General features: G+C 42.4%; 1 protein-coding gene across 4 annotated transcripts in view; it reads left to right on the forward strand.

Annotated features, from left to right (window-relative positions):
• APP (amyloid beta precursor protein) overlaps positions 1 to 19453 on the forward strand; it is a 137479-nt gene that overhangs the window by 101488 nt on the left and 16538 nt on the right. For all 4 annotated transcript variants that reach the window (XM_035114849.3, XM_035114850.3, XM_035114851.3 and 1 more), the window contains 4 exons: positions 1518 to 1676; positions 6558 to 6686; positions 9942 to 10041; positions 16462 to 16683. In XM_035114849.3, coding sequence (XP_034970740.1) covers positions 1518 to 1676; positions 6558 to 6686; positions 9942 to 10041; positions 16462 to 16683 — 610 coding nt within the window. The remainder of the gene's footprint in view (positions 1 to 1517; positions 1677 to 6557; positions 6687 to 9941; positions 10042 to 16461; positions 16684 to 19453) is intronic.

The raw sequence follows: 19453 nt of genomic DNA on the forward strand, positions 1-19453 counted from the left end.
GACAGTCCTTTTGAGATAGAGGATATGAATACTGCTACCATGTTTCCCCAAAAATAAGACACTGTCTTATATTTTTCCTCAAGAAGACGCACCATGGCTTATTTTCAGGGGATGTCTTATTTTTATTACGTGTCCAGCCTCACCTCTTCCTTGGCGCCCTCCAGAACAGCGCCTATCACGACGTCTTATTTTGGGGGGTATGGCCTATATTGCGCAAATGCTTAGAAATCCTGCTACGGCTTATTTTATGGGTATGGCTTAATTTTGGGGAAACAGGGTACATCTTCTCCATGTAAATTGAAAAATGTGTGAGTCAGGACTTCCATGTTCAGTCATGCTGCAGCCCTGTCCGTGCAATTTGCCACACCTTTATAGTTTGAAGGAAAGACGAGTAGAGGCTCCTTGTGATCTTAACATGGATGCTTTACATATTCTTTGAATTCTGTGATGAAGATGATAGGGTACTCATCACCTGTGAGGTATAGCTGTGAAGAACTCTGAGCTTAACCACTGCACATAAAAAAACTCTCTGTGCCTGTTGGGTATTTGGGTTCCAAATTTAAGATCAGGGCAAGCCTTAACCCCAAACACTCCCTCCCTCTCTCTCTCTCTTTCTCTCTCTCTTTCTGTCACACACACATACCGGTAGCTGCATGGTTTTATTTTTATATATTGCTGCCACAACACAGCAACACACCTCAGTTCTCATTCAGAAGTAGTACTGTTACTCTCCACTGCTAAAACAGCTGCGCAATGGGATGGCAGTGAGTGGCAACATAGGCAGGTCAGGCCTGTGAGGGGCTCAGTGAACCCCTGGGGCCCTTCTCAGTGCCTGACATGTCCAGCTAACTGAATGTTCATTGGGACCTCTTTGTTTTTGCTTCCTTCCTTCCTTTTTCGTTTTAAAAACCCTTCGTTTTAGAATTACAGTCATACCACTACTTACGTATCCCTCCAGATACATAAACTTCAGGTTGTGAATGCGGCAAACCCGGAAGTGTATATTTCCAGGTTTTGCTGTGCGTGCATGTGCAGAAGCACTCTGTGCACCACGCACTCAGAAGCAGCACCTCCGGATACGGAATTTTCAGGTTGCGGACGGACCCTGGAATGAATTAAGTTCAAACCGGGAGGGTCTACTGTAGCTGCTTTTTTTTAAAAGGAAAGGAAAAATATATCCGTGCTTTTTTATCATTAGCTTGGTGAAGAATGGGTTTCCTTTCCTTAATTATGCACACTCAAGCAATTTTAATGTTGTTGGCTGTCAAAGTGGAAACTAAGCCACATCACTGGATCATGCGGAAATGTCATTTCCATGATTTTTAGAGAGTGGGAAAGATTGGCAGCACACGATAATAAGAAATGCAGGAAACGCTAAATGCCAGAAGCTCCCAGTTTATTCAGTGCAATTCCGAGTCATTTTAAAAATGGGGTATTTTAGAATCAGTTGGGTGGCATCTGCTGGTTTTAAATTTCCTGTTACTGTCTTGTGACAACTTCTGTTTCTTCTACAACAGCATTTCCAAGAGAAGGTGGAATCGTTGGAACAAGAAGCTGCAAATGAGAGACAGCAGCTAGTGGAGACTCACATGGCACGAGTTGAAGCCATGCTCAATGACCGTCGCCGTGTTGCTCTGGAGAACTACATCACCGCTCTGCAGGCTGTCCCTCCCAAAGTAAGCAAAATAAGGATTGGCATAAGCATAGGTCAGCAGCCCAGTCCTATGCATGTTTCTTTGGAAGTAAGTTCCACTGTGCCAAGTAGGGCTTAGTCTCCACCTAAGTGGACCCATGCACACTTGTGTGAGAAAAGCCCCATTGAACCCACTGAGACTTACGTTTGAGTAAACATGCTTGGGATTATAAGTACATCTGGTACTTTGACATGGAATTGAGAGCCTTCTCTTAAGTTCTCTTAAAGATCTCTTAAAAGTCACCAGAGATCACATAATGGTACCGTTCCTTTAAACATATGGCATGGATTTAAAAGTTCAATGCTATTGCTGTTGGGAAATCACTAGAATATATTGTCCAGAACAAATCAACCTTGACATGGTATGAATGTGACTGCAATCATTTCCTGTGCCAGCTCACTACTTGTTTCACACAGTTTTGTAAAAGTGCTACGGGGGTTCAATCTTAACCAGAGTTTATAACAAGTGGCACAACTTTTGACTATTCTGCCAGTGTGTGCTCTAGTCATACCTGTGAGGACAATCCCGATAGCAACTGAGCTTCCTTATTTGGTTTGAAAGTTTTGTTAATAGTCCACTGAGACCCCCAGGAATTTTCAAGTGGTTTGCAAATGAGAAAGTCTGAGAAAAGCTCATCTTACCCAGCGACTTGATGAACCAGTGCAGAACTGTTTTAGGATGGAGCATACCAACCCAAACTCCATGTGACTTGATGTTGCATTCTTATGCCCCTTTCCTCCCATCCATATTGCTAATGGAATCACCTTCCAAAGATACTGTCACACCTGGATATTTGCACCCATTGGTGTTAATTGGGAGGGTTGCCCTCAGGACCATGATGAGATAAAGAAAGGGTCATGGCTGGACACCCCCCCCCCAAGTTGCTCTTTCCAGATTAAGATAAAAATGATGCAACAACCTGGCATTGTACATTTAGCACCCATGGTGTTACAAAACAGGACATGCTAGTTTTGTGGGTACATAGCACAAGCACAGATATTTAGGATAGAAATAAAAGAGTTGCAGAGTGGAATGCTTGTGCACTGTCAGAACCAAACAGTTTTCAGAATTTTCAAAATTCTTCTGCATTTTCTGAAGATACATTAGGCTACACCAGGCATCCTCAAACTTCGGCCCTCCAGATGTTTTGAACTACAATTCCCATCTTCCCCGACCACTGGTCCTGTTAGCTAGGGATCATGGGTGTTGTAGGCCAAAACATCTGGAGGGCCGCAGTTTGGAGATGCCTGGGCTACATATAGAAGGAGAGGAAGAAATATGTTAGCAAAAGTTGTAGGCCCACAAAGATGTGGGTTTTGGGGGGGGGGGTGTTATTGCTATTTATAGTGTATTTAGGTGAGAATTAAGATTCTGTCTGATGTGAGACGGGCAAGAAATTTGTCAGTCTCGGCAATCAATAATTTACAATACCCATCACAATTGATGAGCATATAATGTGTGTAAACAAGGACAGTCAGAATTGTAAAAACGAATATGTCTTCTGACAAAGATAAATAAGATGAGTGAAAATAATTTCTGTATATGTGGGAAGTTATTTTATAGAGCTCAGACAGCCCCTGCTGGTTTCTTTGAGTAATGTTTTCCCCCCAGTTGTTTAGTACACACAACACACAGGAGGGATAGTGACAGACCATATCTGGAATATGGATTTTTGCATGTGCTTATAAATATTTTAAACACAATATTGATCCAATAATTATAGATGCTGCATACTTAATCTTTGATAGAGGTTGATGCAGTTATCCATTTTTGAGAATAAGAGATCCAAAATAGCTTAGTATATTTTAAAATACTTCTCTTTCAGCAGCCATGGCCTCCCAGGTGGTTGCATCCTATCTGCCTTCCATCATTGGACCCAACCAGTTTCATAGAATTATAGAATTGGAAATGACCACAAGGGTCATCTATTCCAACTTCCTGCAATGCTGGAATCTCAACTAAATCATTCATGCCAGGTGGTCATCCAACCTCTGCTTTCCCATCCCAGCTGTGAATAGATCAATACTTGCTTATTTTCAGTGAGGTTGTTGCACTGTGCACTTTCAGCTATGTTGTGGAGAGCTGGATCCTGCTATTAGTATGTTCTTTCCAGCATTTAAAATTAACACAGAACTCTTCTGCAGCCAAATGGAAAGGCAACTGGTAGGGTTGCTATTAAATGCATTTTATTTTATCAAGCAGCAAAGACTGTTGATCACAAAGGTCAATGACTTGAACAAAGATACTGGTTTCGTGTAATTCTTGCAATGAGTACCAGTACTAGCATCAGTAGTTAACCTTATCTTTGTACCTGAGAATCTTTACTCTAATTCAGTTTTCCCTAGTCTGTTGCCTTCTGGGAATGTTGAACTACAGCTCCCATTACCCATGGCCATTGGACATGTGGGCTGTGGCGGATAGGAGCTGGAGTCCAAAACATTTGGAGGGCACCAGGTTGGGAAAAGAACATAATGAGTATACAGAAAATATATTACAGTGGAACCTTGGTTGTCGAATGTAATCCGTTCCGGAAGACCGTTCGACTTCTGAAATGTTCAACAACCGAGGCACAATGGGTGGTTTGCAGTTTCAATGGAGCAAATGGAGAAACGCGCCTCAGAAGCCATTCGACTTCTGCGGTGCATTAAAAAATGGAAGCATTCACTTCCAGGTTTTCGGCGTTTGGGTTCTGAATTGTTCGGCTTCCGAGATCCTCAAAAACCGAGGTTGCACTGTATTCACAAGTTATAGATATCTGATTCCTAAAGTGTTTTGGACTATCCAGCCCTTCTTCAGAGAACTATTTAATGTTAACAGTAGCTACTTATCTATGAAAAGTCCAGCCTTTAAGAAGTTGACCCTGACTTCTGGTGATAATGGCCAGTGTTTATTTGCTGAAGAAGGCCCATCTTGTCCCAGGCATGTTGGGACGGACGGACGGACGGACGGACACACACACACACACACACACACACACACACACACACTGCATGCACATTATCCTCTTGTTATTGACAATGTCTTTTGACTTCTAATCAGAATTTTGCCATATAGCCTTTGGTGATACAAAGGACTATAACGCATGCTCTCAGGCTTCTAAAATGCAACAATATTAATGCTTCATGAAAGAGGAAAATCAAGCCTTCTTTATCATCCGGAGAAAAGAACCAACTTAAACTTCTATACTACAAATGGATATCAGGTTTTGGAGAGGTGGCCATCTTGTCTTCCGAATCCTTACTTTAACCTTAATACCACCAATGCAATTTGCAAAGATCAAAGAGGACTAAGCATTTGTTACTTTACAAGATGAATCTCAAAATTTATAAAGTGATCCTAGAACCATGAGTTTAGATTATAGGTGCAGCTCTGTATGAATCCAACACATCTCTATACATTTTCCTGTATGATGTGAGCTTCTTCCTTGGCATCCTAAATTCCCTTGCTGCAGGTTAAAATCAAATGTTTACATTGCACACAATCCAAATCCTAGTATTCACTGAGAATAACTAGGAAAACTGACAATGAATTACCTATTTTGTAAATTACAGATTTGCTTAGATTAGTATTATTTCCTCTTTGTGGGAAGTAACATTCTGTAGAACTAGAAACTTACATGAAATATGTTCCTTAGTAATGAAAGCAGCAGAAGATGACTCTTGAAAAATGTTGAATTTGAGTGATCTCATTCATAAATAAACCTTGAGAAACTGAATTTGGGTTGCTTTTACACGCAGAAGTTCCTCTGCTTTCTTGGAACTTTGAATTGCTAATTGCCCACCCAATTATGTAAGCACAGTCAGTTCTGTTTTAAAGAATCTTATCTGCCCATGGGAGACATCAGTACGGCTTAAAATTCTATGCTGTTGCTCAAACGAAACTTCTTTTAAAAATGAGCTGAACAGTTTTTGTTTTGACAAAGCTACAGTTGTTGTCCTTCATTCCAAGGAAAATGCATGGTATTGCAGCTTGTGGCATTGTGCTGCTGCTGTGAACTAACCTAGAAAATCAACCTGGATGGTGTGAGTTATTTGCTGTGCCCAAAGCAATCACTTTTACCATGTAATTCTGTCTATTAAATGCCTTTATTTGTTTGTAACAAAGCTCTCAGAGTAAAAGCTCTTATAGTAAAGCATTGACATTTTGCTTTATCCAGTCGCAAGCCTGGCGTCCACATGGTCGCAAGTGGACCCACGCCAGTTGCAAAACGCGCCTGGTGCCTAGATAATTTCCAACACTGCAGATGACCTAAAAAAAAAACCATTTCCCAATTCACAAAAGCTTCCCTACTTGGTCACCTGTATACACAAGTATTCCGGTAAATAATTTTTGTCCTCTCTAAGCAGTATACAGGGACGCGGGTGGCGCTGTGCTCTAAACCACAGACCCTAGGGCTTGCCGATCAGAAGGTTGGTGGTTTGAATCCCCGCGATGGGGTGAGCTCCCATTGCTCGGTCCCAGCTCCTGCCAACCTAGCAGTTCGAAAGCACGTCAAAGTGCAAGTAGATAAATAGGGACCGCTACAGCGGGAAGGTAAAAGGCATTTCCGTGTGCTGCTCTGGTTACATTAACGCAAAGTTACGTGTGTGTGTGTGTGTGTGTGTGAGAGAGAGAGAGAGAGAGAGAGAGAGAAGAGTGCTGTTGTGTTCAAGTCCTGCTTGCGTGTTTTCCACAGGGATCTGTTTGGCCCCTGCGAGAAAACAGTACTGGACTAGGTGGACCATTGGTCTAATTCAGCAGGCTGAGTGCCCTTAGCGCTTAGAATTTAGGCTTTACATGTTCCTTAGAGATGACTTTGAATCACACTCTGCTCTGAGGTCTGTGAATTATATATGTGGGTTTGTTTGATTTTTGTTTCCGCAGCCTCGACACGTGTTTAACATGCTGAAGAAGTACGTGCGTGCGGAGCAGAAAGATAGGCAGCACACCCTCAAGCACTTTGAGCACGTCCGCATGGTGGATCCCAAAAAAGCCGCCCAAATCAGATCTCAGGTAACATGTCCATCAGAGATCCCCAACTTTTATTAGTGTGTGCATGCTAATTTCCTAAGACTCATAAATTAAGACGCAGAGCTTTTAAAAAAAAAGTTTGCAAAGCTTGCAGTCGATTCATGTCAACTAGTATCCCTCTTTGTATGATGATACCTGCTAAATATTTGATACTCTTGTCTCTGTCAGGTAGCAGGATCATGGGGGTTTTATAACAATTTTTAAGAGGTCAGGCTTTGTACATAGATTCTGTAGTGCAGGTAACTCGCAACTTACATGGGGGTGACCTTCCTGGCCATTGTGTGTGTAAGCAAAATTGTGTAAGGCCAGGAACCAGGCCCTCTGCAAGATAGAGGGCTGGTTACGCAGCTATGGGAAGGAAGCACAAGGGCTCTGGCAGGATCTTAAGAGTCCTCCTGCTTCCTGCCTCCTGCCCAAAAGGAGGACCCTGCCAGAACTCTCATGCCTCCTTCCCAAAGCCTGGCACCTCCTTACCCGGTGCCATTTTCTCAAAGCCAGGTATGTCCACAATCACAGCTTTGCACTGGTGTGTGTTTTTTTTGGGGGGGGGGAATAAATAAAGGGAGAGTGTATTTGTTTGTTTGTTCCCACCCATGCATAGCTGCTATTGCATAAGTAAAATAAGTGCAAGTTGCAAATTACCTGCACACTGCTCTGCATTCAATTGCTCTGACTATATATATGTATATGTATATGTCCCTATATTGTGCCACTGTTTTCCTTGATTCATTATTGTTACCTCTCAGCACCACTTATGAATATATGTGGCCCACCCCAGTAATTATTGTATTATTGTAATGGTATTCTCATGAGGCATCCCATTTTACAGGACATCCATTTTTTGAGGCATTTCCATGGGGAAAACTAGGAGCAGTTCAGCATTCTGATCCCCTCTGTGTCGTTTTAGACATTTCTGGCAGGCTGCCAAAAATCCCTTACGTGTTCACTATGCTTATTAAAGCAATAATTGTTTGATGCATGGGTGACCTGGTCAGATGCAAAATACACATGTTGGTACCAGGGGTGTGTTGCCACTAGCCTATCTGTTTCGCATACAATTGAGCAACTTGTGCAGTATGGACTATTTAAATATTCCCATCTCTGGGAGTATGTGGTGGTGCTGTGAATAAGGGCTTTCTGATGGCCCGCTGGCGTACTGTGTTGTAGAACAATGAGGTTTACCATTCAGTTATCTCTGCAGCCAAGGACACCGCCATACTGCTGAGAAAATTCTTTTCTTTCCATTTGTAATTTCTTATTAGATGCTTCCTAACAGGGAGTTTTCTAGACTGCATGCCAAAGATTTAATAATACCCTCACACATTTATGCAGGAGTAAAAACTGGCAAAGAAAATATAGAAGAATTAAAATAACAGACAGCATCTGAAAATTCTTAGGAACTTCTGCTTCAATCCATAGAATCCGTGAAACCGAAAAACATTTTAACGTTTAATAAAAATAACCATGGGAGCATAGGATTCTGCTGACCTAGAATCACCTGAAGTTTCAGCCTGCAAGCTGTCAGTCACTGGTAGGGAAGATTAAACTCTGGGTTGGATCCAATGATGTGTGAGTTGACTTCCACTAGTCCAGTGGGACTTCACATTCCTCTTTGCACCCCCTGCAGCCACCCACACATCCCCAAAATCTGCTCTGGAAGCTCTCCCAATCCTCTGGAGCAGATTTTGAAGGTGTGTGGGGAGAAGGAGAGGGGTAAAGTCCCGCTGTGCAAGCAGAAGTTCATTCTGCTCTTGCAAGAAAAGCACTGGTGGCAACTGTCTTTTCTTGGTTAAAATTGTCTTGCTGCTTCCTGTATATCCGGGAACATCCCCTTTATCCTTTTCACCTCACCTTCAGTCCCCAGGGCAAGGTAGGCAGATCCAGGCCACGCAAGTGATTATTCCTTTTGAACGTGGATTAGAAATTCCTTCACCTGCCTGTTCCCAACCTTATGTGCCATGCTGACATTGGTTTTTGTAGGCAGTTTTAATGAGAGTTAATCCTCATTGACATGGGTGGGAACAGCTACAAAGCATACCACTGAAGACATCTGCCACAGAACCGTACCTCTTTGTGACATGGATGACAGCAGTGGATCACTTAGTGACTTCCTAATGGATTTTCAACTACAAAATCAATAAGGTTGACAGGACCGCAAATTGTCTTGTTCTCTGAAAATATAGAGTTGCAGTGGCAATGCCTGCATTTTGATGGAGTTTCTGTATGTGTTGTGGGTTCTTGGGTCTGGGAAGTAAGGAGACAACCTGTTCTGGATTATTTCTCCCCATGAGAGATTGGATTAGTAGTTTGCAGGTGCTCTTTGGCCTGCTATTGACCCTTGAGACCCAGGTGGCTCCAGTGGCTTATTTCCAGCTCAGGCTGGTTCATCAACGATGGCCCTTCGCTGCAGTGGTCCTTGCTGTAATAACCTGAAGACTGGGCTATCATAACACACTCTATGTGGGGCTGGTCTTGAAGACAGTTTGGAAGATGCAACTTGCGCAGAATGCAGTCACCAGGGTACTGGTTAGCACTCCTGGCCAGGCACATATTACACCAGTTTTTAAAGACCTCCATATTCAAGGTGCTTATGCTGACCTGAAGAACTATTTGATCCCAAAATATCTGAAGAAGCATCTCCCATATGGACCTGTCAGGTGTTGATATCTGCAAGGGAGGCCCTGTTGACAGTTCCACTGCCATGTGGAGTTCATGGGGCGGTGGTAAGCAGTAGAATGGCCTCCTTCCGAGTTTCATCTGGTTTGTCACTTGTACAGTCATACCTTAGTTTGCGACCGCAATTCGTTCCGGGGAGCCAGTCACTCCCCGAATCGGTCGCTCCCCGATGCACACTTCTGCGCATGCGCGAAGCACTGATAGAGCGCGTCTGCACATGCTGCACAGATCGCTTCTGTGCATGTGCACGCTGCACAGATCGCTTCTGCGCATCCGAGCACTGCGGAACCCGGATGTAAACACTTCCGGGTCTGCGGTGGTCGGAAACCGAAGCGGTCACAAATGGAGGCAGTTACAAACCGAGGTATGACTGTATACATTTTGACGTCTGATCAAGGCACACCTTTTTTGCACAGACCTTTTTTAGTGGAAGATGCTACATAGTTTAATCACATTGAGAAATATGCAACTTGCCCTTGGGACTGCATGGTGAATGCATTGGTCTTGACACATGACTGCAAACTGATTTTGTTTGTTTGTTTGTTTTTTAAAAATATTTAGGTTATGACACACCTACGTGTGACATATGAACGCATGAACCAGTCTCTTTCCTTGCTTTACAATGTGCCAGCAGTTGCTGAGGAGATTCAGGATGAAGTCGGTAAGTTGCTTTACTTCTTGCTCAGAGATCTGTTGTCCTGAAAATAGTTTGGCTGTTAATTTTCATTTGTAGCAGGTAGGTAGCGGGGAGAGAAGGATGAGTTAAAAACTACTTGGTCCTTTAGTATTAAGAGTGGATGTTAGCTTTCACATTAAAATGGTGATAAAAGTCTGTGAGTGGGGGAAAATTAATGCAACACATTCTATGCCTGGTTTGCTGGGAGGGAATCTATGTGGAAAGAGAAATAACTGCTATCTGTGTAACCACCCTGAATGGGTGGTGCTTTGAAATCAGGAATGCTTTTGCTATATTTCTTCCCTAAGTATGCAAAACTCTTAAAGTGAGCTGGGTTCTGCTGTGGACAGAAAAGTGGTAAACATTTTTAATTTTTCAATGCAGGGGTCAGCAAACTTTTTCAGCAGGGGGCCGGTCACTGTCCCTCAGACCTTGTGGGGGGCCGAACTATATTTTGAAGAAAAAAATGAATGAATTCCTATGCCTCACAAATAACCCAGAGATGTATTTTAAATAAAAGCACACATTCTACTCATGTAAAAACATGCAGATTCCTGAACCATCCGTGGGCCGGATTTAGAAGGCGATTGGGCCGCATCCAGCCCATGGGCCTTAGTTTGCCTACCCATGATTTAATAGATTTATAGTAGGGTATCTGCCCTCCTGAGTTGGGTTACAACACCTCACTGAAGTGCAACATTAAAATTATTCAAAACAGCCATAAAAACTGTTTGTAACTTAAAAACATTACAGCAGATGAAAGCGTTTTTAAAATAATAATAATAATATAACACTGTATTAACAAAGAGCTAGTGCTTGAGATGACTTATTTTCCTCCTTCGTCCCAGTCTGTTTTCCTTTTTTGTGTGACATGCCTTTTAGATTGCAAGCCTTATTGTTGATCATTTGTAAGCCACTCAGAGACTGGGATAAAATACATTAAAGAAGTGATGGTAATAAGCTACCCTTCAACAAGAACTAATCCTTTATAGTCAAATGTTAGACAGTTCTCAGCAAATGTTTTATGAGTTAGGCTTTCATTTCAAAATATGCAAATGGATTTCCAAAGGCATTCCCATACTTTAGGGTAGCTAATTTTTGACAGTAAGCAATACTATTGTTATTAATGAATGACTGGGATATATGATTTCTGTACTCAAGTGATGGTTGGAACTACTATGAACATCTGTCTTGCTTCTGGTTTATACACTGGTTTGAATCCATTGACTTAAAAAGATTCTCAGAAGGAAGTTTCCCTACTCCCTGCATTCCCACTCATGCCCTATGAAAGACTTATTCTGAGGATCAGGAAGCTCTCCTGATCAGTGTTGGATGGTTGTGGGGGAGGTTATGCTATGAGACAATCTCTCTAAATCAGGCATGGATCTGAAGTTTACTTAAGGAAGTTCTTGGAAGGAAAGTGTTTCATCTTTTCCTCCCCACACTCCATTCCCACGTTGCTCAAGAAGACCCGCTGACGCTCTGGAGAAGCTTCTCAGGGGCACAGGTGAACTTTTTCTCCTCTTTCCTTTCCTGAACTTTCTCAAGTGAATTTATTTTAGGATCCAAGCAACTGATTTTTCTTGGTGACGTTTTTATATCACACATTACCTTCATAGGATGGGTTTTTTTAAAATAAATATTAAATCTATTCTGACATTATGGAAAACTGAAGTGTTGGTATACTTACAAATTCTGCTGTGCTCTCTGAGATGATGAATGACTCTGCCCTTTGGAAATTGCCTGAACATATTCAGAAAAGATTTCCACTACAGATGTCATATCTGTGAAGGAGTAAAAACACAACAAACAAACCAAAATGTGTGTTCAGCCCAGGAATTGTATCTTTCTTTAAAAGTGCTTTGGGAAGTTTATGTTACGTAAGAGCAAGAGCAGAGGAATAATGTTGACGTGAACCTGTTAATTTTAAGCAGGGGTGGCTAACCTCTAACCCCCCCATATATTGCTTGACAGCTGTTCCCATCATCCTGACCGTTCTGATTGCAGCTGATGGGAATCGTAATCTAATGACTTCTGGAGGGGCTGCAATTATTATTATTATTATTATTATTATTATTATTATTATTATTATTATTATTATTACACCCATCTGGCTGGGTTTCCCCAGCCACTCTAGGCGGCTTGCAACAAAATATTAAAAATACATTATATCACCAAACATTAAAAACTTCCCTAACACTGCAAGTTAGGCACCCTGATCTGACTTTCCCATTTTCTCTGGAGTTGGGCTGCTTAGCATGAGTGATGAGAGGCTCAAGATATGAGAAAGGCAACCAAACCTTCAGGGAAATGCATAACAGCCTGCCAGACTATACTTCTTATAAGGGGCTTATTCAAGCCTGGTTGTGGGATTTTGGAGAACCTGGAACCATTTCTGAAATGAACATCCTAGTATTGTACCTTCTAGGCAGAGCAGAGCAGGCCTACCAGCTGTTTTAGCCATTTCTAAACCTCCCTTTTGTCTTGCTCAACACCCTGGCAGTAAAAGTACAGGTAAAATAAATAGTTTATCTGCATTGACCCAGATAAACAGATATGCACACGAAAATCCACACACTCTCCTCCCTCTCCTAAATCCTGTTTTCTTGGACTGACGGCCTGTCAGCACAGAGGATTTGCAGGCATCCCTGCATTGCTGCTTTCAAGAGACTCTAGGTTATTGTGGTCCACTTGACCAAGAACGAGACTGCTTCCTAGAAAACTGGAGCCAGACCTCTTTAAAAGGAATAAAGAAAGACATGGAAACGGTAGCCTTCGTAGCCAGTAGCAGTTTCATCAAAATAATGTGGTGGAAAGGTTGCAGTCTGAGGTAGTAAACCAGTTTTCTTTGTGAATTTGGTCAGTAGCAGGTCTTTTCTTTAGCTCAGCATGTCTTGGGATTTTAATAATGTGAACTGGTTATGAGATTATAAGGATGCCTAGAAGGGGAAATTGGTGTGTCTAAATAAGACCATCAGGTGAAAATTCTAGACAATCTTGAAGAGTGCAGACCATGTTGGATGGATTTGTAATGGAATGAGGAATAAGTTAGTGGATCATTGTGTGGCAAGCTTTGAAGTGGAGGTGGTGAAAAGGTGTCTGTCTCAATTTGGAGATCCCTGCAAAGGCAAGCTCCATTTACCATTGGTTCCTGAAATGCCGCTTCGTCCTAGTTTAAAAAGGTATTGCCTGTTTGGTAAACTGGATAGGCAAATGCAGGGGTGAAAAGTGCTAATTAAAACACCATGATGAATGCACAGAAAAGCTCTGGATCATTACCAGTGCCCTTTAAAAACAATTAAGAAATGTGGAAATGTGGTAAGTACAAGATTCGAGAATGTAAGAGAGTTAGGTTGCAATCTTACACCCTATGCACCTGGGAATGACCTTGATTTGAACTCCAGGAGCATTAGTTTCTGAACAGACCAAGATAGGATTGCACTGTTCGTATAGAAATATCTTTTGTCTTGAAATTGGGAAGCTACTTTGGTGTCTGACATTCTAGGAAGCATCTTAAATAGATAAGAATTGCAAAATTAAAAGCTTATTTTGAAATATAATAGTCAGAAGCACGTGCGGCCGGGAAAGCACCAAGAACTTAATTATGGCGTAGTTCAAATAATTTCTACTCATTTCAGCTTATCACTAAATGGATTAAAAAACAATCCATTCCTTGGATGTTCTTGCTGACAGGATTTATTTTTCAGCTTCTTCCTGTATCTCTTTTCACTGCTTAGCTATCTACATAATGAAATGTTACAGTGATATCCCAGCTAGCTAGACGTAGTGCAGCATCTATCCCAATTTAGAAAATGAAGGGAGCGCTGGCATTGATGCTAAATGTGAATGCATGCTGCTGGTTTGGGCCAGCCCTGGGGTCACTGGATGCCAGTGAGAAATTGGATCCTTCCATGTGTTCCTTGCAACAAAGCTGGGTAATGCAGAGACAAGTGAGTTGCCCAGGAGGATATGTCTGTCTTTGTCAATGCCTGTGATAATCACAGCACATCGAGGCAACACATGCTATGGTTCATATTGGGTCACGCTTGTGACTGGCAATCCACACAGCTGACTTAATATCATTTGCTCCTTGATAGATGTTTGCCCTGTGGATATACTATCTGCACTGTAGTTTCGCAGTGGAAATCAGGAAAGTAATAGAATCTAGAAGTTGGAGAGGAGGTTTAGTGTGTGTGTGTGTGTGTGTGTGTGTGTGTGTGTGTGTGTGTGTTATGTGTGTATGTTTGGCACAGATTCAGATAAACAATTTGTGCTACCGGGTGCCAATCCAATGCGTCCTGCTAGTGCAACGGGGCTTTTGGGGGATGCGGGTGGCGCTGTGGGTTAAACCACAGAACCTAGGGCTTGCCGATCAGAAGGTTGGCGGTTCAAATCTCCGTGATGGGGTGAGCTCCCGTTGCTCGGTCCTAGCTCCTGCCAACCTAGCAGTTCAAAAGCACGTCAAAGTACAAGTAGATAAATAGGTACCGCTACAGAGGGAAGGTAAACGGCGTTTCCATGTGCTGCTCTGGTTCGCCAGAAGCGGCTTTGTCATGCTGGCCACATGACCTGGAAGCTGTACGCCGGCTCCCTCGGCCAATAAAGCGAGTTGAGCACCGCAACCCCAGAGTCGGTCACGACTGGACCTAATGGTCAGGGGTCCCTTTACCTTTACCAAAAAAAAAAATTTGCCTCTGCCAATTTGGCTCCAGAGAACCCCAGAACAGCATGGGGGAAGGAGGGGGGAGGTTGTTCATCTGTCAAGCTAAAATGCTTACACTAATGAAACAAACATAATATTGAATTCCTCCCTATGTAAGTTTGCATATTTAAAGGTGATGGGGAAATAGAAATGCACAGAATACCAAGCATAGCTTCATTACCGAAAGTGAATTATTGTGGGGTCCAGTGCTTGTGCACATTTCATTTAGTTATGTAAAATATTTTCACCCCACACTTCAACTGAGAAAGTTCTCTGAGCAGTTTGCAAAAATCAATAATAAGACAGTCTCTGCCCTCAGGCTTACAATCTGAAAGACACAGAACACAAAGCAACAAAGAGGGGGGGTGGAGAGGGGGGGTAGCATGCTAAAAAGCACCAGTGCTTAAAGCTACAACTACGGTATTATAAAGACCAGCTGAGTTGGAAACAGTTGCCTGATGGTATGGCTGCAGTTAGGTCAGTTTTGGGGAGGGATCCGACTGGCGGGGCCTGCCCAGTACATTTTGCTGCTGTGGGCAAAATGCCCTGCCCCTGCCCTCCCAGCCGGGCTCCATGCCCTCTTGTCCTCCTTGCTCTTAGGAGCAGGGATTTCCAAGAAGCCACCCCGATGTATGGCTGCCTTGTTTCAGAGAGACTGAACTCCAGCCAGGGCTCTCCAGTAGAGAGAGATTTCTTTTTTTTCCCTCCCTCTGAGGGAGCGGAGAACTCAGGGAAAATGAGATGGCTTCAGATTCCATTTCAGAGCTTCAGTATTTTAAAAGTATGCCAGTACTAGCAATCCAAATGTTAACATTTCAGGGGCTGTCTCAAAACACTTCTTAAAGGTGAGGATGTTTTGGTTTTTTAATCCACCAATAAACTGGCGCTAATGAATGGATTTTATACTTTCATGTTGTAATTGGTAGCCTGCACTCACTGGAAGTGGGAATACCTGGAACTGACTGACATTATCAGTACAGGAGGTAGAAAATGTGCACACTGCTCCTGTCTACCAACAGGCATTGGCAAACTGCTACCAAACAAAATCGCAGGCCTCCCATTCTCAGATAACTTTGGAATAGCTTCTAGCAATTCAATCTTATGAATGCCTACTTAGAAGCAAACTCTGCTATGTTCAATGGGGCTTACTCCCTGGTAAATGTGTATAAGATTTCCTCCTTACCTGGGAATTCAGTGAGACGTACTGTTGGATAGGCAGACATGCATAGGGCTGCACTGTAAATTGCTGAATTTGAAGTAAAGGATCTTGCAGAGTCTCCCATTTGAAAATCATGTTGAAGTTGTAACATTTTTTTCAAAATGGAGATCCGCAAATAAGGGTGGAAGTGGAGGAGTCTAGATCCGCCACCTACACAGTATGCTTCGCCCTGCTTTATCAAAAAAGGCTGCCTGTGGTGACTGGAGTCTCAGTAGAGCCAGTGGAATAGCCCTGTTTCCCTTCCCTCTTCTGCTCTGCAGCTTTACTGCAACAAACCACAAATATGTTCTTTGTCTTTCTCTCTTTCCCTCCCCACCTCCAAGAACGCTGTGGTCATCAGCCTCTATGTTTCTGTTTTGCAAATGAAGTTTAAAACCATTTCTACATTCTCCCAATCGTGAAAATTTGCCAGTTACGGTCAAGTGAGTGCTTAGAGTAGCCTGAAATGTATTAATTACTGGTTTCTCGTTTCCTTTTCCTCCAGATGAACTGCTTCAAAAAGTGCAAAACTACTCAGATGATATCTTGGCAAATATGATCAGTGAGCCCAGAATCAGCTATGGAAATGATGCCCTCATGCCTTCCTTGACAGAGACTAAAACAACAGTTGAACTCCTTCCAGTCGATGGGGAAATCAGCCTAGATGACTTTCAGCCATGGCACCCCTTTGCAGTCGATTCAGTCCCAGCCAACACTGAAAATGAAGGTAATGTAAGATGACTTAAGAGTTTCTTGGATGGAGATGGTGTGGGATTGTAGCTGGATGTATTATGAGAAGGTCTTGGCCTCTCTGACAAAAGCAAAGAATGGTTCATTCTGAATGGTGAAAGGTCTGCCAGAAGCACTTGCCTTTCTTTTATTTTTGGTAGACTGCAAATGCATTGAGATTCAGAAGTTCACGTACTGCCTTGAAACAGAGAAGCTGTCAAAAATTAAGTGAGGTGTCTGCCCCCACTAAAAAATTTATGTGCCGAACTTGTAGGAACTGGAAGCAAGTCAAAATAATAATGTCTAATTAAAAGGGGTGCTTTGAGCTGTTAATGAGTGAGAGCTACTGCCTTGGAGACTCTGCGGAAGTAGTATGTTGGGAATATGTTACATCTAACGAGGTCATTATCAGTAGTCTTATTTCAAAACTACTGCTCTTAAAGATTCTTTGATAAGTGATCAATATGATTATATTCCTCCAAAGATTTCCCCTCTCCCAAATAGCTGGGAAAGCATTGTGGCCTTTGTGGAACTTGCCATATGTAGTTTCCTCTGTGTGAAGTAATAGGTAAAGTTGATAAATGGATAAACTTAATAATAATTTTCTGGAAAGTCAGCTTTAATTTGGTTCCAGCCATATCAGAATCTTTTTTAAAAAGGCAGTCTTCTTGTTTTTAAGTGCCAAAAGGAATTCATCGAAGTAAAATGTGTACATCAGAAAGATCTGCAAGATTAATGTGGGGAAAATGTGTTAACTTATTATTCCCCCAAGTCTTTTTATTATCCCCCAAAGCAACATATATCAGAATATATGGCACTATACAGTGGTACCTCTGGTTGCGAACGGGATCCGTTCTGGAGGCCCATTCGCAACATGAAAAGGTCGCATCCTGAAGCGCCGCTTATGCGCATGACGCAAATCGGTGCTTCTGCACATGCGCAAAGCGCAGTTTAGCATTTCTGTGCATGTGCACACGCCAAACCCGGAAGTAACCCGTGCCGGGACTTCCAGGTTCGGTGCGTCCGTAACCTGAAAAGACGTAACCCACAGCGGACATAACATGAGGTATGACTGTATTTTGATTGTTTTGTTGCTAGTGAGACTCACAGGTAACTTCTGGATTAATGATGGCATTAATAGGTGGTTGATGATTGCCTTACTGTGACATTTAAAAAGTTCATATGTACTTCCTTTATGTATTATAAAGCACGCAAAAATGACATCAGTTACAAAAATTTGCCACTTCTTGAAAATCGTAATACTGTACAGTGTAGAAAGGAAGTGAAATGATTTATGCTAGTGTGAACTTTCCCTCCCTCCCTTCTCCCTGTACCCCCCCCCCCCATAGCTGCCAAGTTATCCATTTTTTAAAGGGATTTTCCCTTATGCTGAATAGGCTTCCTCGCGAGAAAAGGGAAAACTTGGCAGCTATGACCCCCCCCCCCAAAAAAAAAAATCTGCTCAGTTGCACAAGTAGAAGTCCTTGTGCAAACGGGGCGACTTTGCTGGATACAGCTCAACACTATACAACAATAAAAAAATAAAAAGTGGCACAGTCAGTTGGGAGATTCTCCTTCAGAACAACCAGTGAAAATAGGCATTGTGCGACAGATCAACTGTGCAATGAGAAACTCCCATTTATTTTATTGTGGATTGTGCTAAATTTGTGAGTTATATTCATTTTAACAGACTTTAGGGGACATACTGGCGAACATGGGTACATAAACTTGATATTAGAAACCTGTGGCTTCACATTGCATTTGCCTGGTAGAGATCAGTAGGAAAAATAGCTCCCCACCCCCACTTAAAGAATATTTAAGAGATGTGGATTGGATCCAATAACTTTCTAGCTTAGAGGGCCCCTTTCTTCCTCTGCTTTCCTGACAGCTGCCCCTGTTTTACCTTTCCACTTCATTGGTGTGCATTCAGCAGTCCTACATTTTGAGAGATTACCTTTGCAGATTCAAGAGAAAACCTTCGTTATGGTTCTCTTAATGCAATACAAAAATGTGGTTTTGCTGCCTGAATAAATAAGTGTCATAAATGCAAAACTTGCAGCTACTTCACTGTTTTGTTTTGTTTTCAGAGGTACACATTAAGATGCTTTAAGTGAACACCAAACTAAAAATGTGAAGTTTGAATGCAACCAACATATGCTTGCAGGAATAGTATTGTATAGAGTATCCCTGAGTGCCAGTGCAGTATATTAGATGCCAGACTAGAACCTGGGATACCCACTCAGCCATGAAACTCACCGGCTGACCTTGGGCCAGTCACTGCCTCTCAGGGTTTTTATGAGGATAAAATGGGGGAAGATGAGTTATGTATGCCACCTTGAGCTTCTTGGAGGAAAGGTGCAATAAAATTGCAATTAGTCAGTCTATAAGAAAACATAGATGCAGTCACCAAGGGCTGGTTGGCTGCACTATAAGGCAACCTGGCGTTTGACTCTGTGCTGTTTATGAAATAGCCTTTACTGCATTCTACTAATGGAAGCTTAGCATTCCTTCTGCATTTCTGGCTCCTGCATATGTCGGTTTGAGAGACAGTGTCTTCTCCTCTAGCATGGAAAAGGGACAAGTAGTATCATGTTTTCTCATTAGGCAGCTGTGGGGTGTTGTGCTTGGATTGAATGAGTGTGCGATAGGTTCATTGGTAAGTCCATCTGCTACCACAAACATAAATCACTGGTAAGCATGTTGTGACGGGGTGAGGAAATCCATGCAGATTGTCATATTCATGTCAGAGGGTTGTAGCTTTTCAGGGG

This window comes from Zootoca vivipara, chromosome 4, assembly GCF_965207765.1.
Source record: "Zootoca vivipara chromosome 4, rZooViv2.hap1.1, whole genome shotgun sequence".
Lineage (NCBI taxonomy): Eukaryota > Metazoa > Chordata > Lepidosauria > Squamata > Lacertidae > Zootoca > Zootoca vivipara.